The sequence below is a fragment of the Orcinus orca genome, chromosome 8, assembly GCF_937001465.1.
Source record: "Orcinus orca chromosome 8, mOrcOrc1.1, whole genome shotgun sequence".
NCBI classification, from domain to species: Eukaryota; Metazoa; Chordata; class Mammalia; order Artiodactyla; family Delphinidae; genus Orcinus; species Orcinus orca.
The window spans coordinates 41,047,125-41,074,571 of record NC_064566.1 but is presented as its reverse complement, the minus strand read 5'-3'; the positions used below and the strand labels follow the sequence as shown (position 1 = coordinate 41,074,571).

General features: G+C 41.3%; 1 protein-coding gene across 6 annotated transcripts; it reads right to left on the bottom strand.

The window, feature by feature from the left end:
• Positions 1–617: 617 nt before the first annotated feature.
• On the bottom strand, positions 618–27,447 carry LOC101270072 (vitamin D 25-hydroxylase). 6 transcript variants are annotated; one of them, XM_004279155.3, is made up of 5 exons: positions 27,174–27,446; positions 18,852–18,993; positions 14,106–14,738; positions 13,036–13,365; positions 618–3,475 (listed from the first exon to the last, which is right to left on the bottom strand). In XM_004279155.3, exons 1-5 carry the CDS (start codon positions 27,396–27,398, stop codon positions 3,300–3,302), a joined length of 1,506 nt encoding a protein of 501 aa, XP_004279203.2. In that variant the 5' UTR covers positions 27,399–27,446; the 3' UTR covers positions 618–3,299. The 6 variants fall into 6 exon arrangements, with proteins under 6 accessions (XP_004279203.2, XP_049569767.1, XP_033260333.1 ...); XM_049713810.1 differs by lacking the exon at positions 27,174–27,446 and adding an exon at positions 26,793–26,813; XM_033404442.2 differs by lacking the exon at positions 27,174–27,446 and adding an exon at positions 26,653–26,792.

The following is a 27,447-nucleotide window of genomic DNA, read 5'->3' as shown; positions in this document are numbered from 1 at the left end:
GATTTTTTGTATTTTAATTTTATATCCTTTTACTTTATTAAATTATCTATTTATTCTCATGGGCTGTACGGGAATATAGTCATATTTTCTGCAAATAAAAAGTTTTACTCTTTTCAAGTCTTGCAATCTAATGTTGTCATTGTGCTAGCTAATACCTTTAATACAAGAAAACAGTATGGTGAAAGTGGACTCATTTTTTTGTTCTTAACTTTAAGGGAATACCTCCAATATTTTCACATCAGTTTTGGAATGTGTATATATAATACACATTATATATACACATATTTACATATGTACACATTGTATGTTTTAGAGGTGTATATATGTATATAAACATGTATTCATTCTATCAATTTGTATTTTATTAAATGTTGAATTTTGTCAAATGCCTTTTTAACATCTACGAGCTTGTCCATATGAGTTTTCTCTGTAAATGATTAATGTTTTCTAATACTGAACCATTCACATATTCCTGGAATAAACTCTACTTGATCATGTATTAATTTTTAAATGTAGTGTTGGATTTTTTTTTTTTTTTTTTTTTGCAGTACGCGGGCCTCACACTGTTGTGGCCTCTCCCACTGCAGGGCACAGGCTCCGGACGCGCAGGCTCAGCGGCCATGGCTCACGGGCCCAGCTGCTCCGCGGCATGTGGGATCTTCCCAGACCAGGGCACGAACCCATGTTCCCTGCATCAGCAGGCAGACGCTCAACCACTGCGCCACTAGGGAAGCCCTGGATCTTTTCTTAATAATTTATTTAGGACTTTTAAATTGATATCCATGTTTGCTGTTGTTTTGATTCTAAAATAGCATTCAAAATTTTCCTTTTGTTTCTATGCTCTAGAACAGCTCAAATAGTTTTCTGAGGGTCACATCTTTGGCAACTTTTTTTTAATGAAATCTGGTCTGTTAAGACTTTGTCTTCCTAGGGTCATCTTTGGTAAATTATATTTTCATAGAGATTATCCATTTCAGGTCTTCAAACTTCTTTGCATTTAATTGATAAATCAATTTCTTATGATTATTAAAATTCTATTTCTGGATTATTCTCTTTTGTTATTTTGAGTATTTATGCTGTCGCCCCTAGCTACTAGTTTTTCTAACTCCAAAATCAGCAAACTTTTTTGTACAGGGGCTGACAGTAAATATTTTAGGCTTTGCAGACCAAGCACATTATGTAGGTACTTATATAAAAGAGAAACAATTTTCTACAAGATTTTTATTGATGACATTCATAATATAATATAGTAATACTACATTAAGTACTTTTTTTAAAAAAGTAATATTGATCCACTAATGAGAAAAAGGGAATTCTTTTTTAGGAGATAAAATTTTGCTTAATTAGGGTTCAAAGTGTGTGTTTCCTGTCATTCAAAACATTACAAATGTTCATCTGTTAATGCTGATCTGTAATGAGATTTACATGTTTCATATTTGAAAGTGCCTTTTTACACAGATGGGTACTGCCAAATTCTGATATCAATCCATGAGCATCTGATTTTAATTAAGTATATTAATCACTGGGAAGGCATTTATAGAATTCTATTAAATTCTCTGATATTTGCCTTTTAGCATGTCATTACTTTGCAGACTAAACACTTGCAATTGAAGGTTAGGTGGAAGCTCCTCAACTACACAGTTAAATAAATTTTGAAATAAGGATTTTTTTTTTGCATTTGCATCGAGGTCCAAAAAAGAGTTTCTGGAACTTTAGTTTGAGCTCACAAAATTTATCTGCTGAAAGGCTGCATGGGGATGGAGGCCTAACTTCTTGTTTTAACTGTTGACACCACAAGAAGTATAGAAAGTGTTAGGTTGTTGTTGAAATGACTTTACCTGCTCTAAAGGCCAATGTCCAGAGTCATTCAGTACTTGATAACAGTAGTTAAAGGTGGTTCTCCTCATTCAGAAATATTTCAATCTTGGCCCTGAGCTCAAAAAATTTGCAATAAAGTGTTATCACTGCTAAATCATTGAAGTGTGGTAGAGCAGGTCAGGATATTCAGCTCCTATTTCTGACAAAAATTCACAAAACTGATGATGGTTAAGTTCATAAGAATAAATGAAGTTCACTGTTGACACTACTGGTTTTATAACACATGATAGATTCAAGCACTTTCTGCAAAGTACCTGCTGATAATACAATTTGTACAACTATGCCTTTTAATGCTCCACATATATTTTTACTATCAATTGTAACACATCTTAGCAGATTCCATCTTAGGTTGTGCTGAATCAGTGTTTTCTCATCGTCTTTGAAAATAACCTCTTCCGTACTTGTCACAGGCAGACTATTCACAAAGGCTAAATCTTCAAACTTCGCATTGACGCTGAATAAACAACTGAACAGTATTGGTAATATTTATTTACTCACTGAGAGAGACGGAAGACCACTCAATCTTCTGCCTTGTTTTTTTTTTTTTTTTTTTTTTGCGGTATGTGGGCCTCTCACTGTTGTGGCCTCTCCCGTTGTGGAGCACAGGCTCCGGACGCGCAGGCTTAGTGGCCATGGCTCACGGGCCCAGCCACTCCGCGGCATGTGGGGTCTTCCCAGACTGGGGTACGAACTCATGTCCCCTGCATCGGCAGGCAGACTCTCAACCATTGTGCCACCAGGGAAGCCCCATATGTGTCATTTTTAAATAACTTATTGTAATTTCCTATCTACTTAACTGCTGCTATGAGGGTCACAGGGACCCTCGTTTGTAGGAAGAATGACGCCGCAACTCTTATGAAGCTATAGTAGGAAGCAAGATTTGAAAGCACTGGCAGGTTTTACATTAAATATACTGTATAGCTATCTATTCTATCATCTGCCACCATGTCTAAACTACCTCTGTAGTCCAAACTCATTTATTTGGGTTTTAATTTCTTCTTTAGTCCACTATTAAACTGGACTAGTACCACACAATCTATTAATGGCAATACCTGATCAGAAAGGAGCTGGCATTGACATTTGGAAGCAAAGAGCCCAGAAAGGAGCAAATTGCAGTCAAGAAGGGATGAGGGGTACCTGGTGCTCAACAACAGGCTGAAAAGTCAGGTCATCGATGGCCCTTCTTAGTATCTTAAGCAACAACTGTCATTTGTACCTCTGTTTTCCTCAGATAATTCCACCTTATAAGTCATAAAAAGTTGGAAAAAGTAATAGCTAATGCTTATTATTACAGTCTTTAAAGACACATCTGTGTTCATTTGGTTTTTATGATGCTGTGATCCTTATACAAACACACACACTGTATAAACAAGGTTCAGGGGTGAGGCAAACACCTTGTTCCACAAAACAGCCAGGCACTTTCAGCGTCTTTCTGTACAGATGAGGTAGGGCTGGGGTTGCAACGTCATGCCTAACCTGGGCTTCAGATTTGGAACCAGTTCATGTGGAAAATGCAAGTGAAATCGCTGAAGCAATGTTGTAAAAAACAGGAACATTTCCATCCGAGCCAGCTGTTCTCCAAGACAATGTCTTCTCCCTCAACATAAAAAACAGGCATAATAATTTTTCTGAATCCACAATATTTACCAAAATTTATGTCTAATACGTACCATTCAGGAAACCTGGAATTTAAAGAAACTTAGAGGAAGTTATATTTATTTTATTCATTTCTTTTTAATAAATTTATTTATTTTTGTCTGCGTCAGGTCTTCATTGCTGCTCATGGGCTTTCTTTAGTTACAGCGAGTGGGGGTTCCTCTTCATTGCAGTGCGCAAGCTTCTCATTGCAGTGGCTTCTCTTGTTGCGGAACATGGGCTCTAAGCCCATAGGCTTCAGTAGTTGTGACTCGTGGACTCAGTAGTTGTGGCTCATGGGCTCTAGAGCACAGGCTCAGTAGTTGTGGCAGATGGGCTTAGTTGTTCCACGGCATGTGGGATCTTCCCAGACCAGGGCTTAAACCCATGTCCCCTGCATTGGCAGGCAGATTCTTTTTTTCTTTTTTATAACATCTTTATTGGAGTATAATTGCTTTACAATGGTGTGTTAGTTTTTGCTTTATAACAAAGTGAAGCAGTTATACATATGCATATGTTCTCATATCTCTTCCCTCTTGCGTCTCCCTACCTCTCACCCTCCTATCCCACCCCTCTAGGTGGTCACAAACCACCAAGTTGATCTCCCTGTGCTATGCAGCTGCTTCCCATTACCTATCGATTTTACGTTTGGTAGTGTATATATGTCCATGCCACTCTCTCACTTTGTCACAGCTTACACTTCCCCTCCACATATCCTCAAGTCCATTCTCTAGTAGGTCTGCGTCTTTATTCCCGTCTTGCCCCTAGGTTCTTCACAACCTTTTTTTTTTCCTTTTCTTAGATTCCATATATATGTGTTAGCATATGGTATTTGCTTTTCTCTTTCTGACTTACTTCACTCTGTATGACAGACTCTAGGTCCTCAGTACAAATAACTCAATTTCGTTTCTTTTTATGGCTCAGTAATATTCCATTGTATATATGTGCCACATCTTCTTTATCCATTCAACTGTTGATGGAAATTTAGGTTACTTCCATGTTCTGGCTATTGTAAATAGAGCTGCAATGAACATTTTGGTACATGACTCTTTTTTTTTTTTTTTTTTTTGTGGTATGCGGGCCTCTCACTGTTGTGGCCTCTCCTGTTGCGGAGCACAGGCTCCAGATGCGCAGGCTCAGCCGCCATGGCTCACGGGCCCAGCCGCTCTGCAGCATGTGGGATCTTCCCAGACCAGGCACGAACCCGTGTCCCCTGCATCAGCAAGCAGACTCTCAAGCACTGAGCCACCAGGGAAGCCCAACATGACTCTTTTTGAATTGTGGTTTTCTCAGGGTATATGCCCAGTAGTGGGATTGCTGGGTTGTATGGTAGTTATATTTTTAGATTTTTAAGGAACCTCCATACTATTCTCCACAGCAGGTGTATCAATTTACATTCCCACCAACAGTGCAAGAAAGTTCCCTTTTCTCCACAACCTCTCCAGCATTGTTTCTAGCTTTTTTTAAAAAAAAATTTTTTTACATCTTTATTGGAGTACAATTGCTTTACAATGGTGTGTTAGTTTCTGCTTTATATCAAAGTGAATCAGTTATACATATACATATGTTCCCATATCTCCTCCCTCTTGCGTCTCCCTGCCTCCCACCCTCCCTATCCCACCCATCCAGGCGGTCAAAAGCACCGAGCTGATCTCCCTGTGCTATGTGGCTGCTTCCCACTAGCTATCTATTTTACGTTTGGTAGTGTATATATGTCCATGCCTCTCTCTCGCTTTTTCACAGCTTACCCTTCCCCCTCCCCATATCCTCAAGTCCATTCTCTAGTAGGTCTGTGTCTTTATTCCTGTCTTACCCCTAGGTTCTTCATGACATTTTTTTTTCTTAAATTCCATATATATGTGTTAGCATACCGTATTTGTCTCTCTCTTTCTGACTTATTTCACTCCGTATGACAGACTCTAGGTCCATCCACCTCATTACAAATAGCTCAATTTCGTTTCTTTTTATGGCTGAGTAATATTCATTGTATATATGTGCCACACCTTCTTTATCCATTCATCCAATGATGGACACTTAGGTTGTTTCCATCTCCCGGCTATTGTAAATAGAGCTGCAATGAACATTTTGGTACATGACTCTTTGAATTATGGTTTACTCAGGGTATATGCCCAGTAGTGGGATTGCTGGGTCATATGGTGGTTCTATTTGTAGTTTCTTAAGGAACCTTCATACTGTTCTCCATAGTGGCTGTACCAATTCACATTCCCACCAGGAGTACAAGAGTGTTCCCTTTTCTCCGCATCCTCTCCAGCATTTATTGCTTCTAGATTTTTTGATGATGGCCATTCTGACTGGTGTGAGATGATATCTCATTGTAGTTTTGATTTGCATTTCTCTAATGATTAATGATGTTGAGCATTCTTCCATGTGTCTGTTGGCAATCTGTATATCTTCTTTGGAGAAATGTCTATTTAGGTCTTCTGCCCATTTTTGGATTGGGTTGTTTTTTGTCATTGAGCTGCATGAGCTGCTTATAAATTTTGGAGATTAATCCATTTTCAGTTGCTTCATTTGCAAATATTTTCTCCCATTCTGAGGGTTGTCTTCTGGCCTTGTTTATGGTTTCCTTTGCTGTGCAAAAGCTTTGAAGTTTCATTAGGTCCCATTTGTTTATTTTTGTTTTTATTTCCCTTTCTCTAGGAGGTGAGTCAAAAAGGATCTTGCTGTGATTTATGTCATAGAGTGTTCTGCCTGTGTTTTCCTCTAAGAGTTTGATAGTTTCTGGCCTTACATTTAGGTCTTTAATCCATTTTGAGCTTATCTTTGTGTATGGTGTTAGGAAGTGTTCTAATATCATACTTTTACATGTACCTGTCCAGTTTTCCCAGCACCACTTATTGAAGAGGCTGTCCTTTCTCCACTGTACAGTCCTGCCTCCTTTGTGCATGAGTTTATCTCTGGGCTTTCTATCCTGTTCCATTGATCTATATTTGTTTTTGTGCCAGTACCATGTTATCTAGATTACTGTAGCTTTGTAGTATAGTCTGAAGTCAGGGAGCCTGATTCCTCCAGCTCCGTTTTTTGTTCTCAAACTTGCTTTGGCTATTCAGGGTCTTTTGTGTTTCCATACAAATTGTGAAATTTTTTGTTCTAGTTCTGTGAAAAATGGCAGTGGTAGTTTGATAGGGATTGCACTGAATCTGTAGATTGCTTTGGGTAGTAGAGTCATTTTCACAATATTGATTTTTCCAATCCAAGAACATGGCATATCTCTCCATCTATTTGTATCATCTTTAATTTCTTTCATCAGTGTCTTATAATTTTCTGCATACAGGTCTTTTGTCTCCTTAGGTAGGTTTATTCCTAGATATTTTATTCTTTTTGTTGCAATGGTAAATGGGAGTGTTTTCTTGATTTCACTTTCAGATTTCATCATTAGTGTATAGGAATGCCAGAGATTTCTGTGCATTAATTTTGTATCCTGCTACTTTACCAAATTCATTGATTAGCTCTAGTAGTTTTCTGGTAGCGTCTTTAGGATTCTCTATGTATAGTATGTCATCTGCAAACAGTGACAGCTTTACTTCTTCTTTTCTGATTTGGATTCCTTTTATTTCCTTTTCTTCTCTGATTGCTGTGGCTAAAACTTCCAAAACTATGTTGAATAAGAGTGGTGAGAGTGGGCAACCTTGTCTTGTTCCTGATCTTAGTGGAAATGCTTTCAGTTTTTCACCACTGAGGACGATGTTGGCTGTGGGTTTGTCATATATGGCCTTTACTATGTTGAGGAAAGTTCCCTCTATGCCTACTTTCTGCATGGTTTTTATCGTAAATCGGTGTTGAATTTTGTTGAAAGCTTTCTCTGCATCTCTTGAGGTGACCATATGGTTTTTCTCCTTCTATTTGTTAAAATGGTGTATCACGTTGATTGATTTGCATATATTGAAGAATCCTTGCGTTCCTGGAATAAACCCCACTTGATCATGGTGTATGATCCTTTTAATGTGCTGCTGGATTTTGTTTGCTAGTACTTTGTTGAGGATTTTTGCATCTATGTTCATCAGTGATATTGGCCTGAGTTTTCTTTCTTTGTGACATCCTTGTCTGGTTTTGGTATCAGGGTGATGGTGGCCTCACAGAATGAGTTTGGGAGTGTTACTCCCTCTGCTATATTTTGGAAGAGTTTGAGAAGGATAGGTGTTAGCTCTTCTCTAAATGTTTGAGAGAATTCACCTGTGAAGCCATCTGGTAGTGGGCTTTTGTTTGTTGGAAGATTTTTAATCAGTTTCAATTTCAGTGCTTATGACTGGTCTGTTCATATTTTCTATTGCTTCCTGATTCAGTCTTGGCAGGTTGTGCATTTCTAAGAATTTGTCCATTTCTTCCAGGTTGTCCATTTTATTGGCATAGAGTTGCTTGTAGTAATGTCTCGTGACATTTTGTACTTCTGCAGTGTCAGTTACTTCTCCTTTTTCATTTCTAACTCTATTGATTTGACTCTTCTCCCTTTTTTTCTTGATGAGTCTGGTTTATCAATTTTGTTTATCTTCTCAAAGAACCAGCTTTTAGTTTTATTGATCTTTGCTATCATTTCCTTCATTTCTTTTTCATTTATTTCTGATCTGATTTTTATGATGTCTTTCCTTTTGCTAACTTTGGGGTTTATTTTTCTTCTTCTTTTTCTAAGCAAGGTTAGGTTGTTTATTCGAGATGTTTCCTGTTTCATAAGGTAGGATTGTATTGCTATAAACTTCCTTCTTACAACTGCTTTTGCTGCATCCCATAGGTTTTGGGTCGTCGTGTCTCCATTGTCATTTGTTTCTAGGTATTTTTTGATTTCCTCTTTGATGTCTTCAGTGATCACTTCGTTATTAAGTAGTGTATTGTTTAGCCTTCATGTGTTTGTATTTTTTACAGATCTTTTCCTGTAATTTATATCTAGTCTCATAGTGTTGTGGTCGGAAAAGATACTTGATACATTTTCAATTTTCTTAAATTTACCAAGGCTTGATTTGTGACCCAAGATATGATCTATCCTGGAGAATGTTCCATAAGCACTTGAGAAAAATGTGTATTCTGTTGTTTTTGGATGGAATGTGCTATAAATATCAATTAAGTCCATCTTGTTTAATGTATCATTTAAAGCTTGTGTTTCCTTATTTATTTTCATTTTGGATGATCTGTCAATTGGTGAAAGTGGGGTGTTAAAGTCCCCTACTATGAATGTGTTACTGTCGATTTCCCCTTTTACGGCTGTTAGTATTTGCCTTATGTATTGAGGTGCTCCTATGTTGGGTGCATAAATATTTACCATTATTATATCTTTTTCTTGGATCGATCCCTTGATCATTATGTAGTGTCCTTCTTTGTCTCTTCTAATAGTCTTTATTTTAAGGTCTATTTTGTTTGATATGAGAACTGCTATTCCACCTTTCTTTCGGTTTCCATTTGCATGGAATATCTTTTTCCATCCCCTTACTTTCAGCCTGTATGTGTCTCTAGGTCTGATGTGGGTCTCTTGTAGACAGCTTATATGTGGGTCTTGTTTATGTATCCATTTAGCCAATCTGTGTCATTTGATGGGAGCATTATTCCATTTACATTTCAGGTAATTATCGATATGTATGTTCCTATTCCCATTTTCTTAATTGTTTTGGGTTCGTTATTGTAGGTCTTTTCCTTCTCTTGTGTTTCTTGCCTAGAGAAGTTCCTTTAGCAGTTGTTGTAAAAGATGGTTTGGTGGTGCTGAACTCTCTCAGTTTTTGCTAGTCTGTAAAAGTTTTAATTTCTCCATCAAATCTGAATGAGATCCTTGCTGGGTAGAGTAATCCTGGTTGCAGGTTTTTCTCCTTCATCACTTTAAATATGTCCTGCCAGTCCCTTCTGGCTTGCAGAGTTTCTGCTGAAAGATCAGCTGTTAACCTTATGGGGATTCCCTTGTGTGTTATTTGTTGTTTTTCCCTTGCTGCTTTTAATATGTTTTCCTTGTATTTAATTTTTGACAGTTTGATTAATATGTGTCTTGGCATATTTCTCCTTGGATTTATCCTGTATGGAACTCTCTGTGCTTCCTGGACTTGATTAACTATTTCCTTTCCCATATTAGGGAAGTTTTCAACTATAATCTCTTCAAATATTTCTCAGTCCCTTTCTTTTTCTCTTCTTCTTCTGGAACCCCTATAATTCGAATGTTGGTGCATTTAATGTTGTCCCAGAGGTCTCTGAGACTGTCCTCAGTTCTTTTCATTCTTTTTTCTTTTTTCTGCTCTGCAGTAGTTATTCCACTATTTTATCTTCCAGGTCACTTATCCATTCTTCTGCCTCAGTTATTCTGCTATTGATCCCTTCTAGAGTATTTTTAATTTCATTTATTGTGTTGTTCATTGTTGCTTGTTTCATCTTTAGTTCTTCTAGGTCCTTGTTTAATGTTTCTTGTATTTTGTCTATTCTATTTCCAAGAATTTGGATCATCTTTACTATCATTATTCTGAATTCTTTTTCAGGTAGACTGCCTATTTCCTCTTCGTTAGTTCTGGTGGGTTTTTATCTTGCTCCTTCATCTGCTGTATGTTTTTCTGTCTTCTCATTTTGCTTATCTTACTGTGTTTGGGGTCTCCTTTGTGCAGGCTGCAGGTTCGTAGTTCCCGTTGTTTTCGGTGTCTGTCCCCAGTGGCTAAAATTGGTTCAGTGGGTTGTGTAGGCTTCCTGGTGGAGGGGACTAGTGCCTGTGTTCTGGTGGATGAGGCTGGATCTTGTCTTTCTGGTGGGCAGGTCCACGTCTGGTGGTGTGTTTTGGGGTGTCTGTGGACTTACTATGATTTTAGGCAGCCTCTCTGCTAATGGGTGGGGCTGTGTTCCTGTCTTGCTAGTTGTTTGGCATAGGGTGTCCAGCACTGTAGCTTGCTGGTCGTTGAGTGAAGCTGGGTGCTGGTGTTGAGATGGGGATCTCTGGGAGATTTTCGCCGTTTGATATTATGTGGAGCTGTGAGGTCTCTTGTGGACAAGTGTCCTGAAGTTGGCTCTCCTACCTCAGAGGCACAGCACTGTCCCCTGGGTGCAGAACGAAGAGCCTTTCATCCACATGGCTCAGAATAAAAGGGAGAAAAAGAAAAAAGAGAGAGAGAGAGAGAGAAAGAAAGAAACAAAGAAAGGAAGGAAGGAAGGAGTGAGTGATGGAGGGAGGGAGGGAGGAAGGAGGGCAGAAAGGAAAGAAAGAAGATAAAATAAAGTAAGATAAAATAAAGTTATTAAAACAAAATTAATTATTAAGAAAACAACAAACAAACAAAATGGACGGATAGAACCCTAGGACAAATGGTGGAAGCAAAGCTATGAAGACAAAATCTCACACAGAAGCATACACATACACACTCACAAAAGGAGGAAAAGGGGAAAAAAAAAATAATTCTTGCTCTCAAAGTCCACCTCCTCAATTTGGGATGATTCGTTGTCTATTCAGTTATTCCACAGATGCAGGGTACATCAAGTTGATTGTGGAGCTTTAATCTGCTCCTTCTGAGCTTCTGGGAGAGATTTTCCTTTCTCTTCTTTGTTCTCACAGCTCCCGGGGCTCAGCTTTGGATTTGGCCCCGCTTTTGCATGTAGGTCGCTGGAGGGCGTCTGTTCTTCACTCAGACAGGATGGGGTTAAAGGAGCAGCTGCTTCGGGGACTCTGGCTCACTCAGGCCGGGCGGAGGGAGGGGTACAGAGTTTGGGGCGAGCCTGCGGCGGCAGAGGCCAGCATGACGTTGCACCAGCCTGAGGTGCACCATTCTGCGTTCTCCTAGGGAAACTGCCCCTGGATCCCGGGACCCTGGCAGTGGCGGGCTGCACAGGCTCCCCGGAAGGGGGGTGTGGATAGCGACCTGTGCTCGCACACAGTCTTCTTGGTGGCGGCAGCAGCAGCCTTAGCATCTCATGCCCGTCTCTGGGGTCTGCGCTTTTAGTCGTGGCTCACGCCCGTCTCTGGAGCTCCTTTAAGCAGCGCTCTTAATCCCCTCTTCTCACGCACCAGGAAACAAAGAGGGAAGAAAAAGTCTCTTGCCTCTTCGGCAGGTACAGACTTTTCCCCGGACTCCCTCCCGGCTAGCCATGGTGCACTAACCCCCTGCAGGTTGTGTTCACGCCACCAACCCCAGTCCTCTCCCTGCGCTCCGACCGAAGCCCGAGCCTCAGCTCCCAGCCCTGCCCGCCCCAGCGAGTGAGCAGACAAGCCTCTCTGGCTCGTGAGTGCCGGTCGGCACCAATCATCTGTGCGGGAATCTCTCCGCTTTGCCCTCCACACCCCTGTTGCTGTGCTCTGCTCCGCAGCTCCGAAGCTTTCCCCCTCCGCCACCCGCAGTCTCTGCCTGTGAAGGGGCTTCCTAGTGTTTGGAAAGCTTTCCTCCTTCACAGCTCCCTCCCACTGGTGCAGGTCCCATCCCTATCCTTTTGTCTCTGTTTATTCTTTTTTCTTTTGCCCTACCCAGGTACGTAGGGACTTTCTTGCCTTTTGGGAGGTCTGAGGTCTTCTGCCAGCGTTCAGTAGGTGTTCTGTAGGAGCTGTTCCACGTGTAGATGCATTTCTGGTGTGTCTGTGGGGAGGAACGTGATCTCCGCGTCTTACTGTTCCACCATCTTCCCTCTGTTTCTAGATTTTTATATGATGGCCATTCTGACTGGTGTGAGATTATATCTCATTGTAGTTTTGATTTGTATTTCTCTAATGATTAATGATGTTGAACATTCTTTCATGTGTTTGTTGGCAATCTGTATATCTTCTTTGGAGAAATGTCTATTTAGGTCTTCTGGCAGGTGGATTCTTAACCACTGCGCCACCAGGGAAGCCTGGAAGTTATGTTTATTAAAGGATTTTCTTAAGCCACAAAGAATAGAAATTGGCACTTTGGTTCCCAGAGGCCATTTCTTCATCTTCTTTTGTAAGGTCACGTACTGTTGTAAGCTCATTAGTTCTATTCTCCACTTCCTTTGCATGTGGCAACAGAGCCTGAGATATGCCATGAAAGATGTGAGGTGTGACACTTTGTTCTCTTGACCCAGGAGAAGTTCATTTCATTTCAAATGACTGCATGTGTACCCTTCCCCAGTGAAAGGATTTTTCCAGTCCATCTTCCATGGGTCTCGTGATCTGTGTACTTGTTCACAGGAGACGCAATATTTTTGGAGATGAGGTATAGAATTGAGAGCCAAGAGAGCTAGATTCTAGGTTCACTTCAAGTTATGATGCCATTCCTGTCCCTGGGTCTCAGTCTCTCAAGCTGCCTGTTACTGATTTCTAGCTCTACAAGTTTTGATTACAAGCCAAAATCCACAAGCAAGAAAGTTTCAGAAAAAGCCAGAGCTTCTCATCAATTTCTTTCTAGCTGCTAAATTATGGCTTATTTTGAGTAGAAAGAGGTGTTAATGAGCTCTAATTAAACCATTCTCTCCTGTAAGATTCAATACTGTTTTCAGAGTTGGGATATTAACTCTACAAGAGAATGCTTCAGATTAAGGTATTATACATGATAAATCAGCATTATACTTTTTCCTTACGTTATGCCCCTTTGAAAGTTCTCTTACCTAGGGAAAAGGGAACCAAAGCTTCCTTCTTGGCAAAATATCCATTGCTGTCCAGAAATCGGTCTGGATAGAATATTTCTGGGTCTCTCCAATACTTTTCATCGAAGTGTACAGAATAAAGATTTGTAATTACTGTTGTGCCTTTAGGAATGGAATAACCACGTACAACTGCATCCTCAGAGGTTGCATGGAAAATCCCTAATGGCACTATATTACAGAATCTTAAAACTTCATGTAAAACTGCCTCGGTATAAGGCATTTTGCATTTGTCATCCCAAGAAGGTGTCCCACTGGGTCCTATAATTAAATCAATCTCTTTCTGAACTTGTCCTGTAAGAGAAAAAGTGTTCAAGTTATTATGCACTTCTTAGAATTATATCTAAAGTAATTTCCCTTTAGGATAAAACAAAAGATAACCTGTAGTAAGCCAACAAGGTATGGGTACACCCAGATTCAGATTTTTCATTATCTGGGAGTTCTATTTAAATATGTGCCACATATCTTATACAACCAGTACCCAACGCTCTAAGTAATTTTGTTGTGAAAAACACATTATAAGTAATAAAAATAAAAATTAAACAAATCTAGAATTAGAATAACAACACTCTCAGCAAGGAAAAGAGTGAAGCATAAAAACTTAAATTAAAAAAAAACTAGGGTTGGGACTTCCCCGGCAGGCCAGTGGTTAAGACTCCATGCTTCCACTGCAGCAAGCACGGGTTCGATCCCTGGTTGGGGAACTAAGATCCTGCATGCAGCGTGGTGCAGCCGAAAAACAACAACCACCACCACCACCAGGGTTCAGGTCCCAGCTCAGCACTAGAAGGGAGTGAGCAAATCAGTCACTCAGCCTTTTCCCTCATTTATGAAATAGGTATTATAAGACATCTCTGAGGTTTTTATACAAATTTAGATAACAGTTTTGAAAACCTTATAGCTATTCAATGCTTCTCTTTTTGGATAGCACAGCAGGAGTTCCGAAATAGAATGCCTTGTACAAGGCCAAAGACTCTAAAACATGTGTGAGCCTTAAATGTAAGAACAGACCTTGAGATCACTGGAATCCTTACCTTGAATGTTAGGATAAAGGGCCATGAAAAGAATTGCCCACCGTAGCACATTGGTTGTAGTTTCAGTTCCAGCAATGATGAGTTCACCCACAGAGAAAATCAGGTTTTCTTTGGAGAAAGTAGATGATGGGTCATTTTTACCTTGATCCATCTCATCTAAATAAGCATCAACAAAATGCTGAGGTAACTGAGGCTTTCTGTTGATGGAAACTTTTTCAATAAGCCTGGAGAGAAAGTCATAGACCACAGCTGCATTTCTAAACAGTTGTTGATGTTTTCCAAAAGGTAAGATGCCAATCCATGGAAAGGCATTATAGAGGAAGACTGAGGCGTCGGTGGCTAGTTCCACATTTTCACTAAATAACTCAATCATGTGCTGAAAATCAGTGTCTTCATAAGTGAATCGTTCTCCAAAAATTATCAGATTGGTTATGTTTGAAATGGCATTTGTTATTAATTGTTTAAAGTCAAAAGGGCTACCATTGTATGTTTCAACAGCATCAATGAAAAATTTGGTTTCTTCTAAAATTTTAGATTCAAAAGACTTTTGGCCATATCCAAAACAGCGAAAGCTGTTTACAGCTAATTTTCTGTGATCAACCCATCCTCGGCCATATCTGGAATTGAGTAAGCCTAAAAAGAAAAAGGGATGGTTAGTCATTCTTCTCCAAATTATCTTTCTATGATACTATTAAAAAATTTTATCATTCCTACATCCCTGTATCTAACAGCTAAAAATACTATGCAGGGAAGAAAAAAAAAAAAAAAGATGGTTATTCATTCTTCTCCAAATTTCCTATAAAACTAAAACTAGACCCAGTAGTTAAGCCCTATTCTTTACTCCTCATTAGCCATGGAATATTATAAACAGATAAAGCTTATCCATACTTCTCATCTGGGCACAGGCAAAAAAGACCTATAATCTCCCACCACAAGAAACTGAACTGTCTTCTGTAATTCAACCTGGGTGAGCAAGGCCTTGGGTGACCTTATTATCCAACTTCTATTATAAGCCTAATTTACAAAAGACGAATGACTGTGTGTTCTATGGGCAAAATTTTATCCTGGACTAAACACATACCTGAGAAATCATCCTTCTTGAATTAGAAATTTCCTGCTTTAAGAGACTAGATTTTAGAATACAAATTTCCTCCCATTAAAGGCATATGTTACCTAATACTATAACTGGAAGTGGCAAGGATGGCCTGAATGAGGTGTCAACGTAGTGGAAATACTCAAGCCAAAAGCAAGTGCTAGGGACTGAATGTTTGTGCCACCACAACATTCAAATGTTGAAGCCTAATCCCCAATGTGATGGTATTAGGAAATTAGGTATTTGGGAAATAATTATGTAATGAGCCCTTATGAATGAGCTTTAGTGCCATTATAAGAAGGGATGTAGGAAGAGATGACTGCTCTTGGTTATGTGAGGATACAAGGAGAAGACGGCAGTCTGCAAGCCAAGAAGCAGGCTCTTTCCAGACACTGTTCTGCTAGTACCTTGATCTTGAATTTCCTAGCCTCCAGATCTGATAGAATAACTGTCTGTTGTTGAAGCCACTTAGTCTATATATTTTTGTTATAGCAGCCCAAACTAAGGGGACAAACATGAAACTCAAACTTCTAATATTGATATTGCTTGCCTTGAAATCTCAGTCTCCACAGTATACTCTGATGTTCTGATATGTCTACTATGGAATATTTTCCCTTTAAATCGATTATCAAGAAAAAAACTTCTTCAGCATATATATTTCTGTAACGTGTAGTTTACTTGGAATTTCATTCATAATTGGTACATAGGTATACCTATGATGAAAAATGTCATGTTCTCTTGTCTACATGAAGTACCTATGTAATTTACATTTCAACAACTTTTGTGCAACAGTTTTTGCATTTGGAACTTATGATGAAATTAACCATACATAAGGGGGCCTTTAACGCTGTGCAGCAATTTTTTTTTTTTTTTTTTTTGTGGTACGCGGGCCTCTCACTGCTGTGGCCTCTCCCGTTGCGGAGCACAGGCTCCGGACGCGCAGGCCCAGCGGCCATGGCTCACGGGCCCAGCCGCTCTGCGGCATATGGAATCTTCCCGGACCGGGGCACGAACCCGTGTCCCCTGCATCGGCAGGCGGACTCTCAACCACTGCGCCACCAGGGAAGCCCATGTGCAGCAATTTTATATGCCATATTCCATTCTCTTTTCTATACTCCCAGATGACTATTCATTCAACATAATGTATTTCTGGAGCTAAAGTGTCTTAGATATATCAGTGAACAAAAGAGGCAAAGATGGCTATTTCTCATGGACCTTACATACTAGTGAGGAGAGACAAACAAATTATAGAGCAAGGAAGGAGACATAGGGTGGTCAGGAAAAGCCTCAGTGAGAAGGTGACATAAGTAAAGACACAGGAGATGGGAGTGAGTCAAGCAGATATTCAGGGAAAGATCACTGCAGGTAGAGAGAACCAGTGCAAAGGCACTGAGATAAAAGCAAGCCCAAGAGAAATGTATGCATATGGGATACATGTGCATAATATATGCATACAGTTACACACAAGAAGGTACACAGGAGCCTGATTATAACCTTATACTGGCCAGTCTGTGTGCCCAGGCATGGGCTGAACCCGCCTAAAGGGCCACTTTTTCCTATTCAAACAGTGGGTTTATGGTGGCTCTGATTTCTCACTTCCAAGTTCAGTGCATATGCATCTTAAAATAACATATCTAGGGAATTCCCTGGTGGTCCAATGGTTAGGACTCCACGCTTTCACTGCTGAGGGCCCAGGGTCAGTCCCTGGTTGGGAACTAATATCCCGCAAACTGGGCAGTGCAGCCAAAAAAAAAGAGAAAGAAACCACATCTAATTTTCTTTCTGTTTTTAAAAAAAAATAAATTTATTTATTTATTTATGGCTGCGTTGGGTCTTTGTTGCTGCACGCGGGCTTTCTCTAGCTGCGTCAAGCAGGGTCTACTCTTCGTTGTGGTGCACAGGTTTCTCATTGTGGTGGCTTCTCTTGTTGCGGAGCACAAGCTCCAGGAGCACAGGCTTCAGTAGTTGTGGCACGCGGGCTTCAGTAGTTGTGGCTCATGGGCTCAGTAGTTGTGGCTCACAGAAAGCATGCTCAGTAGTTGTGGTGCACAGGCTTAGTTGCTCCATGGCATGTGGGATCTTCTCGGACCAGGGCTCAAACCCATGTCCCCTGCACTGGCAGGCAGATTCTTAACCACTGCACCACCAGGGAAGCCCAACACATCTAATTTTCTACTTATTTTTAATCTTACTATTTCTTTAAAAGTCTTAAGTTGAATGCATGTTTTTTCTTTCTTTATGATAAAAACAGTCTAAACTATAAGTTTATAGCTTCAAAAAACATACAGTTTATCCTAAATATTACTCTGATCACATCATACATTTTCATAATTTCTTTAAAGGTCTTCTATTATAATTGTGGTATAATTTCTTCTTTGCCCTAATTATTACTTGGAAGAGTATTTAAGAAGCTGGAGATTTGCTTTTTATTTATATTATCGCTTTCAAGTGTCATCATGCCCTGGCCTAAGAATTTGGCCTTTAAAACTGGTGTTTTCTTTGCATTAATTGATTTGCTTTGCAATTTAATATATGGTTAATTTTTATTTTGTTCCTTTTCAATCAATGTCTTCTTTAGTCTATGTAACCAAGATACTGTTGAATTTTTCTTTCAAATGAAGAGTGAAGCTCTCATTGAACTGGAAAATTTTGGAGATAAAAACTCTTATACTATTAAGTATGAAAACGGATGTATCTGACGTCAACATTCTATTTTAGGCTTTCTGTTGCTGCTTTCGTCTCATCCGTTCTGTTAACTTTCAGCCTTTCTCCCTTGTTGAATATGCAGTCATCCGACACTGATCAACACTAAACCATAGAGAATACTAGTCCTTTACACAAACCCACAATTCTTCATTTACATATCATATTAATTAGTAAAGAAAGGCTGTTTCAGGGTCTATAAGCTTATAAGTAAAATAATAGTAAAATGTCACCAAGCGCTCAAGACTAGCTTCAAAGATACTTTTGATTCAAGTATGTGTGCATGTGTATGTATTCTTAACCTGTTTCACAAAACCTGCACATATTATTAAGTGCTAATTCTTTAAAACATTATTTACAATATTTATTAGAACTGGATTACAACAGTAGAATTAGTATGTACTGGCCTAAAATATGAATGTAATGCAGCCTGAAAGGTTCTCAAATATTAGGGTCTGTAACCTAAATTAACTAATTAATACTTTCTTGTTAATCAGTACAACAGAATCCAATCTCTATGTACTAAATTTACATAAAATAAGAAATGTGGGGACTTCCCTGGTGGCACAGTGGTTAAGAATCCGCCTGCAAATGCAGGGGACACGGGTTCAAGCCCTGGTCAAAGAAGATCCCACATGCCGCGGAGCAACTAAGCCCATGTGCCACAACTACTGAGCCTGCACTCTGTGAGCCACAACTACTGAGTCCATGTGCCACAACTACTGAAGCCCGTGTGCCTAGAGCCCATGATCTGCAACAAGAGAAGCCACTGCAATGAGAAGCCCGGGCACCACAACAAAGAGTAACCCCCACTCACCGCAACTAGAAAAAGCCCGTGCACGGCAATGGAGACCAAATGCAGCCAAAAATAAATAAATAAATTTTTTTAAAAAAGGAAATGTGACTTAAAATAGTTTAGTAAATCATTAGGTAGGTGAAAATAAACATACCTCCCATTTTTGTCATCTTCATGAATAAAGGAAGGCATGGTCTGTCTGCAAAAATTTCACTTTGATGAACAAGGCATTCCTTTACTACATCATAGCCATTTAGAACCACTGCTGATATACCTCCAAGATCCAAACTGAAGATCTTTGAGAAGAAAAGAAAAACATTTAAATGGCAAAATATATGGAGAAATATAACCACAGAAATCCACATATACTAAGTCCAGCTCTCCCAGTATTTGTTACTCCCTGAAAATGCTGGCATTTATTACTCAGCTGACAATGTTTAGAGTGCCTTCTCTCTACAAGGCACGTCAAAGACCATGATTTCATTACTCATTCAGTGGCTCAAGACATAATCTTATAAATGGTGTAATGAAAAGAGTACCAGACTCAGGAGGCCTGGGTTCTAGTTTAAGCTTTGCCATTAAACAGATACAGGACACCTGGCAGAACCCTTAAACTTTTTGGGCTTCAGGGCTGCCACAGAAAATCAAGAAATACTTGATATTTATGCTCTTTTAAAATTCATTCCAACTCAAAACATTCAATGATATCTCAGAATCTGTTTATTTCCAAGATGAATGAGGAAGTGGCTCCATCTACACATCATTTATTATTCCAGGTTTAGGTGGGGGAGGGGATTGTCAAAGGCCTGAGAGACAACTTTTGAGGTATAAAATGTTGGGGCCCAGGATATGCAACCCCAAAATATGACTCAATGGCATATTAATTATTTTGAATTAAAGTTACTGAAGAAATGGCCAACGCAAGAGGGATGCTCTAGGGAGTTCCCTGGTGGTCTAGTGGTTAGGATTTGGTGCTGTCACTGCTGTGCCCCGGGTTCGATCCCTCGTAGGGAACTGAGATCATGCAAGCTGCTCGGCACAGCCAAAATTTTAAAAAAAGAGGGACACTTTCTCTTTTTTGTCTCCCTGAAAGCAGGAAATAAATCTCTCATGTGAAAGGTATACTCCATGCATCTGGAGGTAGGACACCCTTATTGCCAAAGATAGGGAATTTGGGGGTGAGAATCCTTTTTTAAACAAATCTTGTTACTTCTTTAATGTACTGCCCAAGCACAAACTCTCTTTAGATTCTTCACCAACTGGGCACCCAAAACCAAAGTTTCTTTGTCCTGTCAATTCTTTGCAAATTTATTGGTTCTTTGTCTAAGAAGTAGAAAATCTGCCTGCTTTGGCCACTTCCTCCATCCCATGTCTGTGAAACCACCGTGTGCATGGAGTCAAATGTGTTTCTTTTTCTCCTGTTAATCTGTCTTGTGTCAATTTTATTATTAGTCCAGCCAAAAGTACTCAAGAGGGGCAGACGGGAAAATTTCCCTCTCCTCAACAAAACATACTGAAACTCACAGGCTTATTTATTTGGGCTCCTGAATTCCACGAAGTTAACAAAGAGGGCCCTATGGGAATTTGACCTTGGAGGACTGGCATCCACACATTGGCACAGGTGGCTGCCCCTCAGCTAAAAGATGGAATACCCATCCTATTCCTTGCTGAAGCTTCTCATGTGCTTCACCACAGGTTCACTTACAACGTCACACCTCCTGCAGTCTATTCTAGCTAGCCCTGTATAAAGGCCTAGGGAACAATGCTGCCGTATTAGTGGGATGCAAAGATTGCTTATCCCCATCCTCTCAGTGGGTGGCTGAGAGCTTTTGAGAGCCAAAACACTGAGTCAAGCCTCATCTCTGGGCAAACAGGTAGAACAGATTTAGCTATGATTCACACTACTTTGGGGGGTGGGGTGGGAGGTACCAGGAGACTTAGCAGAGAATTGAAGTTCAGCAGAAATAGTTACAGTAGCAAAAGTGATGAAGACCTCCAAGTAGTAAAGAATCAACCAGCTGAGAAGGGTCTTTGGCACAAGGATGGGCCCTGCCAACTGAGCAGTAGGTACATCCAGAACTTTGGGAAGCAGCATGGACTGCCTGCCACAAGTAAAGGTATTAGTCAAAAGTGGCAGTGTAAGAGTTTCAGCACAAAGGAAGTGGTTACCAGCTGAGCAAAGATGGGGCTCTTTCAGTTCCCAAAGCAGTAATGGGATGGTCTTAAAATCTTTTCACAGAAGTGTAATTTTAAGCAGATATAAAGGAAAAATTCCTCCTCCTGTGTGTCTCCTCTACTCTCAGTACTCCACTACAACACCTATAACACCAGATGTGTGCAATTTTGGGACACCAGCTGGGTGTCCTACAATTTAACTCAATTCTGACATTATCTACCAGGAGAAAGTGTCAGATTCCGCAGGTTAAGGGCTCAGTAACACAAGAGTGCTCCTCCACTTCAGACTCCAATCACAAGTCGAGGTTGTTACCTGTGCTTCTGATCAAAGGGCTATAAATCAGAGGTTCCCATGACCTCCTCCTCAGGTTTGATTAATTTGATAGAGTGGCTCACAGAACTCAATAAAATATTTTACTTACTAGATTACCGGTTTCTTAAAAAAGGATATAACTCAGGAGCAGCCATATGGAAGAGATGCATAGGGCAAGTGTATGGTCAGGCCACTCAAGATGGCTGTTCTCTTGCTCTCTGTATATTCCCTGCTCAACCAATGCCTGCTTCACCTATACCCTACTCACAGGACTGACCTTCCTACATACTTGCCCCAGGCTCCAGCTACTGACTGTTCTTATCAAAGGGGCAGCGAGGGGCGTGCCCCTCTGCTAGTGTACCTGATAACCAATGAAGCAACCTGAATCAACTCCCCTGTAACTGGTAATCCCCCGCCCCCTTCCCCTGCTGCCAGGTCCTGCCTTCCACCTGCCATACAGGATGGGGTATCACTCCAGGACCTTGCTTCAGTTATGTAAGATCCCTATCCATTGATGTCTCTGTTGCTGACTCCAGGCTCTTTCTTCAGTCTTGGAGCTGGGCAAGTACAGGCCTTGCTGGCCTGCGGGGTGCAGCCCAACAGCAAGGTATGAGGAAAGGGGTGTAGAGCTTCCATGCTCTCCCCAGGCATGCTAGCCTCTGCTCACCTCCACGTGTTCACCAAATCACCATGGAAGCTCTCAGAGCCCTATAATTCAGGGATTTTTATGGAGGCTTTATTACCTAGGCATGATTGATCAAATCATTGGTCGCTGGTGACTGACTCAACCTCCAGCCCCCCTCCCTTCCCCAGAGGTAAGATGAGTAGAACTGAAAATTCCAACCCTCTAATCCTGGTTGGTTCTCCAGGCAACAAGCTCCCATCCTTAAGGGCTTTCCATTAACATTCACATAAACTCTGAGGTGGGTGAAAGGGGCTTATTATGAATAACAAAAGATGCATCTACCACTCTCAACACTTAGGAAGTTCCAAGGGTTTTGGGAGCTTGTGCCAGGAAAGGTACAAAGACCAAATACACATTTACTAAAAATCACAGTATCACAAGCAGAGACAATAACGAAGGGTATTAGTGAATAGGCAGTGGTCCTGATGCAAGAAAAAAATCCCCAACTTTGTGATTAAATCAACTTTGTGATCGATTTCACAACGATCGGATTACAAATTCTGTTAATAGGAAGGCAGAAAAGACAGGGGAGTTAATTTCAGGGTAATGCTGTCAGGTTGTGGACACTAGAGATTGCAAAAACCAACTAGGAGCCATAACTTGAGAAAACTGTTACTCAAAAATGAGATGGTCCTCTATTTCACAGTGAAAACTGGGGAAACTGTTACTTGAACTAGCATCTATTCAGGTACATGCTCTTTCCAAGGACTTTTGGTAGAAGTTTGTAAATCAAATTGTGAAAATTCATCCTTATGCTGCTTTAATCTATGGAAGTGTCCAAGATTAGTTTTATATATTTTTAAATTTATTCAATAATTTTTATTATTATTATGGGGTAGTTATGATGCTGGCAAAGATGGAAACAGGTACACATGAAACAGCTTCTAGAAGTCAGTCTATGATCTTCAAGTCTTTTGCCCTATTCCCAAACTGGCTCTACCCACGATTTTTCACTATCTCAGTTAATGACCATTCCAGCCATCCTTCAAGCTATATTCTGGTCCCAAACTGCCCATGGTTTTTGTTTTTGGGGGTTTTTTTGGCCACACTGCAGCACGCGGGATTTTAGTTCCCTGATCAGGGATTGAACCTGCACCCCCTGCAGTGGAAGCTCGGATTCTTAACCACCAGACTGCCAGGGAAGTCCTGAGCTGCCCATGTTGACTCCATTTTTCACCCAAGCCCCACATCACTGCTTAGCAGTCACGATGTTTCAACTTTAACAATACAGACAGAATATGACAATTTCTTACCACTTCCGTCACTAACACTCTAATCCTTCATTTCTCCCCTATGTTATCTCAACAGCCTCTTAACTTGTCTCTTTATAAGTGATTCTCAGCATGGCATACTCCTGCTTCATGGCCTTTGTACTTGTTCCCTTGGCCTGGAATGTTTTTCCCCTAGATACTCCCATACCTTGCTCCTTCACTTCATTCAAATATTTGCTCAGATGCCTTTTTTACAGTGAGGCCTGCTCTAACCCATTTAAATTTCACCCCCTAGCATTCTCCATTTTCCTTACCCTAATTTAGTTTACTTCTTACTCTGTACTCTAACATATTATATACTTATTGTGTTTATATTGTCCCTATCCTGCTCCCCACCTCCCCTCCACTGGTAGAGTGTAAGCTACACGAGGGCAGGGATTTTCACCTGTTTTGTTCATTGCTAAATCTTCACATCTAGCATAGTATTAATACATAGCGTATGATAACAACGGATAAATATATGCTGAATTAAAGACTAGTGGGGGAGACACACATTTAAGCATATTATTACAACACTATGGGCTAAGTGCTAATAACAGAGGAATGTAAAAAGTGCTGTTGATGAAAACTGATAAATAACTGCCACACACTTTTCAACATATGCTTGGGCTGTTTTCTCATTTGGAATGCCTACCTTGACTGCCATACCGTCCAAACCCCACCAAGTCTTTAAGGACCCACCTCCATGAAGCCTTTCTCGGTGCACTCTCTTTCTCTTTCTCCCTTGAACCACCACAGCACATGCTTAGAAGCTCCCATGGCACTTACTTAATACTACCTAAAACCAGAAGCATTCATATTCCTGTCTTCTGCTTGCCTGCTAAATTATAAACTCTTTAGATTCAGTGATTTCATCTCTTTCATCTTTGAACGCTCCACGGAATCTCATTCAATGCCTTGCTTAAATCTCAATAAACGCTTACTGTATAAATAAATTATAGGTTGTCAACTCCACATGCCTCAAAATAATTATTTTATTATCCTTACATGCATTACCTGAAAATAATCTGTAAAAACTCCTTGTGCTAGCTTTGCTAGCTAGGGAATGCTTCTCGAAATCTGGGTTAAGATTAGTCACTGCAGAAGCTTACGCATTCAGAGTGAATCTCCAAGGAAATGCTAAGTCTCAGTGTGATACATTTCTGTAAAAGATTGTCTTTAAAATGACTGTATAAGTCTTGAGCACCGGTTGTCTTCAAGAATTATGAAGGAGAATTGAATTCACAGACTTCATAAAAGTAGGTGTCACTTGAAGGGACTGTCATTTCTTATAAGCAATTTTAAAGTCCAGGGCTTGCTTTCTCTGAGCACACATCTCCAGATCATCAAGTAAGACAGTGGAAAAATAAGATTCTATATTTATAAGTACGACATATAAACAACTTTCCACAACCTTCTAGAAGTACAGGAGATAATAATTTCCTTCCACTTCCAAAAAAGGCATAGTATTTTAACAACTCATACTGTTAGCGGAAAAACTGACTGAAACTGCCCGCCCTGGCCAGGCAAAGACAGTAACAATTTGCATGAGTTATTTTATGACAGGAGATCCTGGTAAGGAATATAGAACTAACAAGCCACCAACCGGAAGAATACAGAAAAGGTCAAACAGAGAGAGGAGATGCCAGTCGACATGTCCTACCAACCTCCCAGAATCCTCCTCGCTGGAATCCATCTTGGCTGAGCAGTTGCGCGCCCACCAGAAAGGAACCTGAGTCAGAATGATTGGCCAGAGACAACCCGGAAACTAATCCCATCACCATAAAACCCGAGACTGCGAGCCACATGGCAGAGCAGTTCTCCTGGTTCCCTCACCCTCCTGCTCTCCACCCAGGCACCCCTTTCCAATAAAGTCTCTTGCTTTGTCAGAACGTATGTCTCCTCAGACAATTCATTTCTTAGTGTTAGACAAGAGCCCACTCTGGGGCCCTGGAAGGGGTCTCCCTTCCTGCAACAATACCAACTTTGAGACTTTGTCAGAATTGGAAAATACCTCTGAGACAATGGGAGAACTGTAGGGGTGTTTCACAACTAAGATAAAGAGCAAGTAGCTTAAAGGGTTAATACATCAGGTGGTTTTCAACTTAAGTCTAAAACAGAGTTACTCAAACCATGTCTACTCTTCAATGCATACATCCTTTCCATTTCTGCTCCTTTTTCTTTTTCCTCTGCTCCTCTTATACCTAACAGCACAGGTTAGCCCTACTTAATTTTACCACCTTCAGAAAAAGACCTCTTTGTAAAGAACCAAGGTTGCCTCAAATATATAGTTGTACCAGCAATAAAACTGGTTACTCATGCCAAATTCTTATCCAATGTACCAGATCTACCTATGCCAAGATGACAGTCTTCCAGCACATTTATAATTTGCAGTCTATTATAAGACTAAATTACCCCTCTCCCAAAAGAATGTTCATAGTAAATACAGAGTTCCTTTCAGTTCAAATATCTACGTATGAAAAACAGTTCCCTATTCTGCATGACACCATTTCACATAACTGGTCTAAAAACACTTTCTACTTTGTAGGCCTAATAAGTTGTTCTGTAATTAATAACTAACATTTACTCAAAGAACATTTGAGTAGCACTTAACTGTGTTCAGTTATTATTATTACCATTACGCATATCGCGAAACCTTAAGATTCAGACAAGTAAAGGTCAAGTTTTACCTGACGAAAGAGGACTCAACCTCTCGTCTTGCGCTTTCACATCTCACGATTTCTCTAAATATTAATGATGCTTTGTACACCAGAGATCAAATATATTCAATGGAAATCACGGAAATACACTCAATTCCTGAGAACTGGAGGGTGGAAAATAGTATCTAAGAATTACACAATTTGCTTTATCTAAGCCCAGCCTCCCTTTAGCGACATATACCATCAGGGAACTGCAGAAACCTAGAATAATTATTGTAAAAGCTGGTTTAAATACGGATGTAAGCCCAAACCTTTAACACCGCAATTGCCAGACAGCCCTGCGGTACTTTTCCTTCAAAACACAATTTGTGGTCGATCGTTAGATTAATTTTTTTCTCTGGCTAGACTGTAACTACCTAAAATTGGGCTGTGACTGCCTTCTTCATCTCTCTATCCCCAGCACCTGGCAGAGCCTGGCTGGTCGTTTCCTATAAAAGAATGGATTCAAAAGGAAACAAGTGAGCCGTGTTAGTGCCAGTGTTCTGGAAACTTCTGCCTCCTCGAGGTCAGGACACCCTTCCAAACACAAGCTAGCGTTTTGGCCTTTCCCCTGCTAGTTCGCAGCGGCGTGGCTGCCTGCAAGTCACTCAGCTGGTCTATGCCGCAGTTTCCTCCTCTGTAAAACAGGGAGGACCAGAGGACCTGCCCCCGGGCGCCCGCACTGCAAGGGAGGCTGGCCCACAGCCGGCGCAGTCTCCGTGTTTGCTGCGGGGACGCTCCTGGCTCCGGGCAGACAGGACGGCACTGCGACTCCGCACTAATTTTCACTCAGTTCATTCTCTCTTTCACGGTCATTTCCTAGAGGCCTTCACCTGCGCTCTCTCAGCCTCTCGGCAGACGCCTAGACCAGCCGTTCTCAAACGCAAACATCCAGCGACCTCCTATTAACCATTAACTCGGTCCTAGATTTCGGACGCCTGGTTTTCTCGAGAAGCCGTGGGTGGAAGCTAACCTACGCACTTCGTGCAGCTCCGTGGGCGCTAGAAGCTGGTCGCGCTGAGGGTAACGCCCGTCACTCCCGACCGGGCTTCCGGCGCGGGACCCAGGCCCCACTGCGCAGGCGCGGGAGCGGCACCTCGTCGCCCTCGGGGGCGGGAGAATCCGGCCAGTACCCCCCGGGCGTCAGGTGGGAGGGGCTCGCGGCTTGGCCGGGCTCTCCCTCCCCCAGCGGCGCCGCTTGAGTACCTCGACCCCGGGCCTGGGAAGCCAGCTTCCCCTCCACGCTGCCGACACACAGAGAGGGGTCAGACAGCTCGCACCCACGAGCGTGGGTCATCCCCTCACCCCGGGAGGAAGGCCCGAGCTTTCCCTGCCCGAGGCCCGTCGGCTGTACCTCGCCGTACACCTGGCTCTGCTTTTTCATGTAGACGTGGGGGAGCTCGGCCGAGGCGCCCAGCGAGTAGATGTTGCCGATAAATGGCAGCCCCGACGGTCCCGGGGGGAAGCCCGACGGCCGTCTCTGCTTCAGCAGCTGGCGGACCCCCAGCGCGAAGAGCAGCAGGAAGAGGGCGCCTCCGAGGGCAGCCGCGAACGCCTCAGCACCGTGAGGCTCCCACATGGCCCGGGCTGGGGCTGCGAAACCCCACCGCCCCGGGACCGGGCGAGCG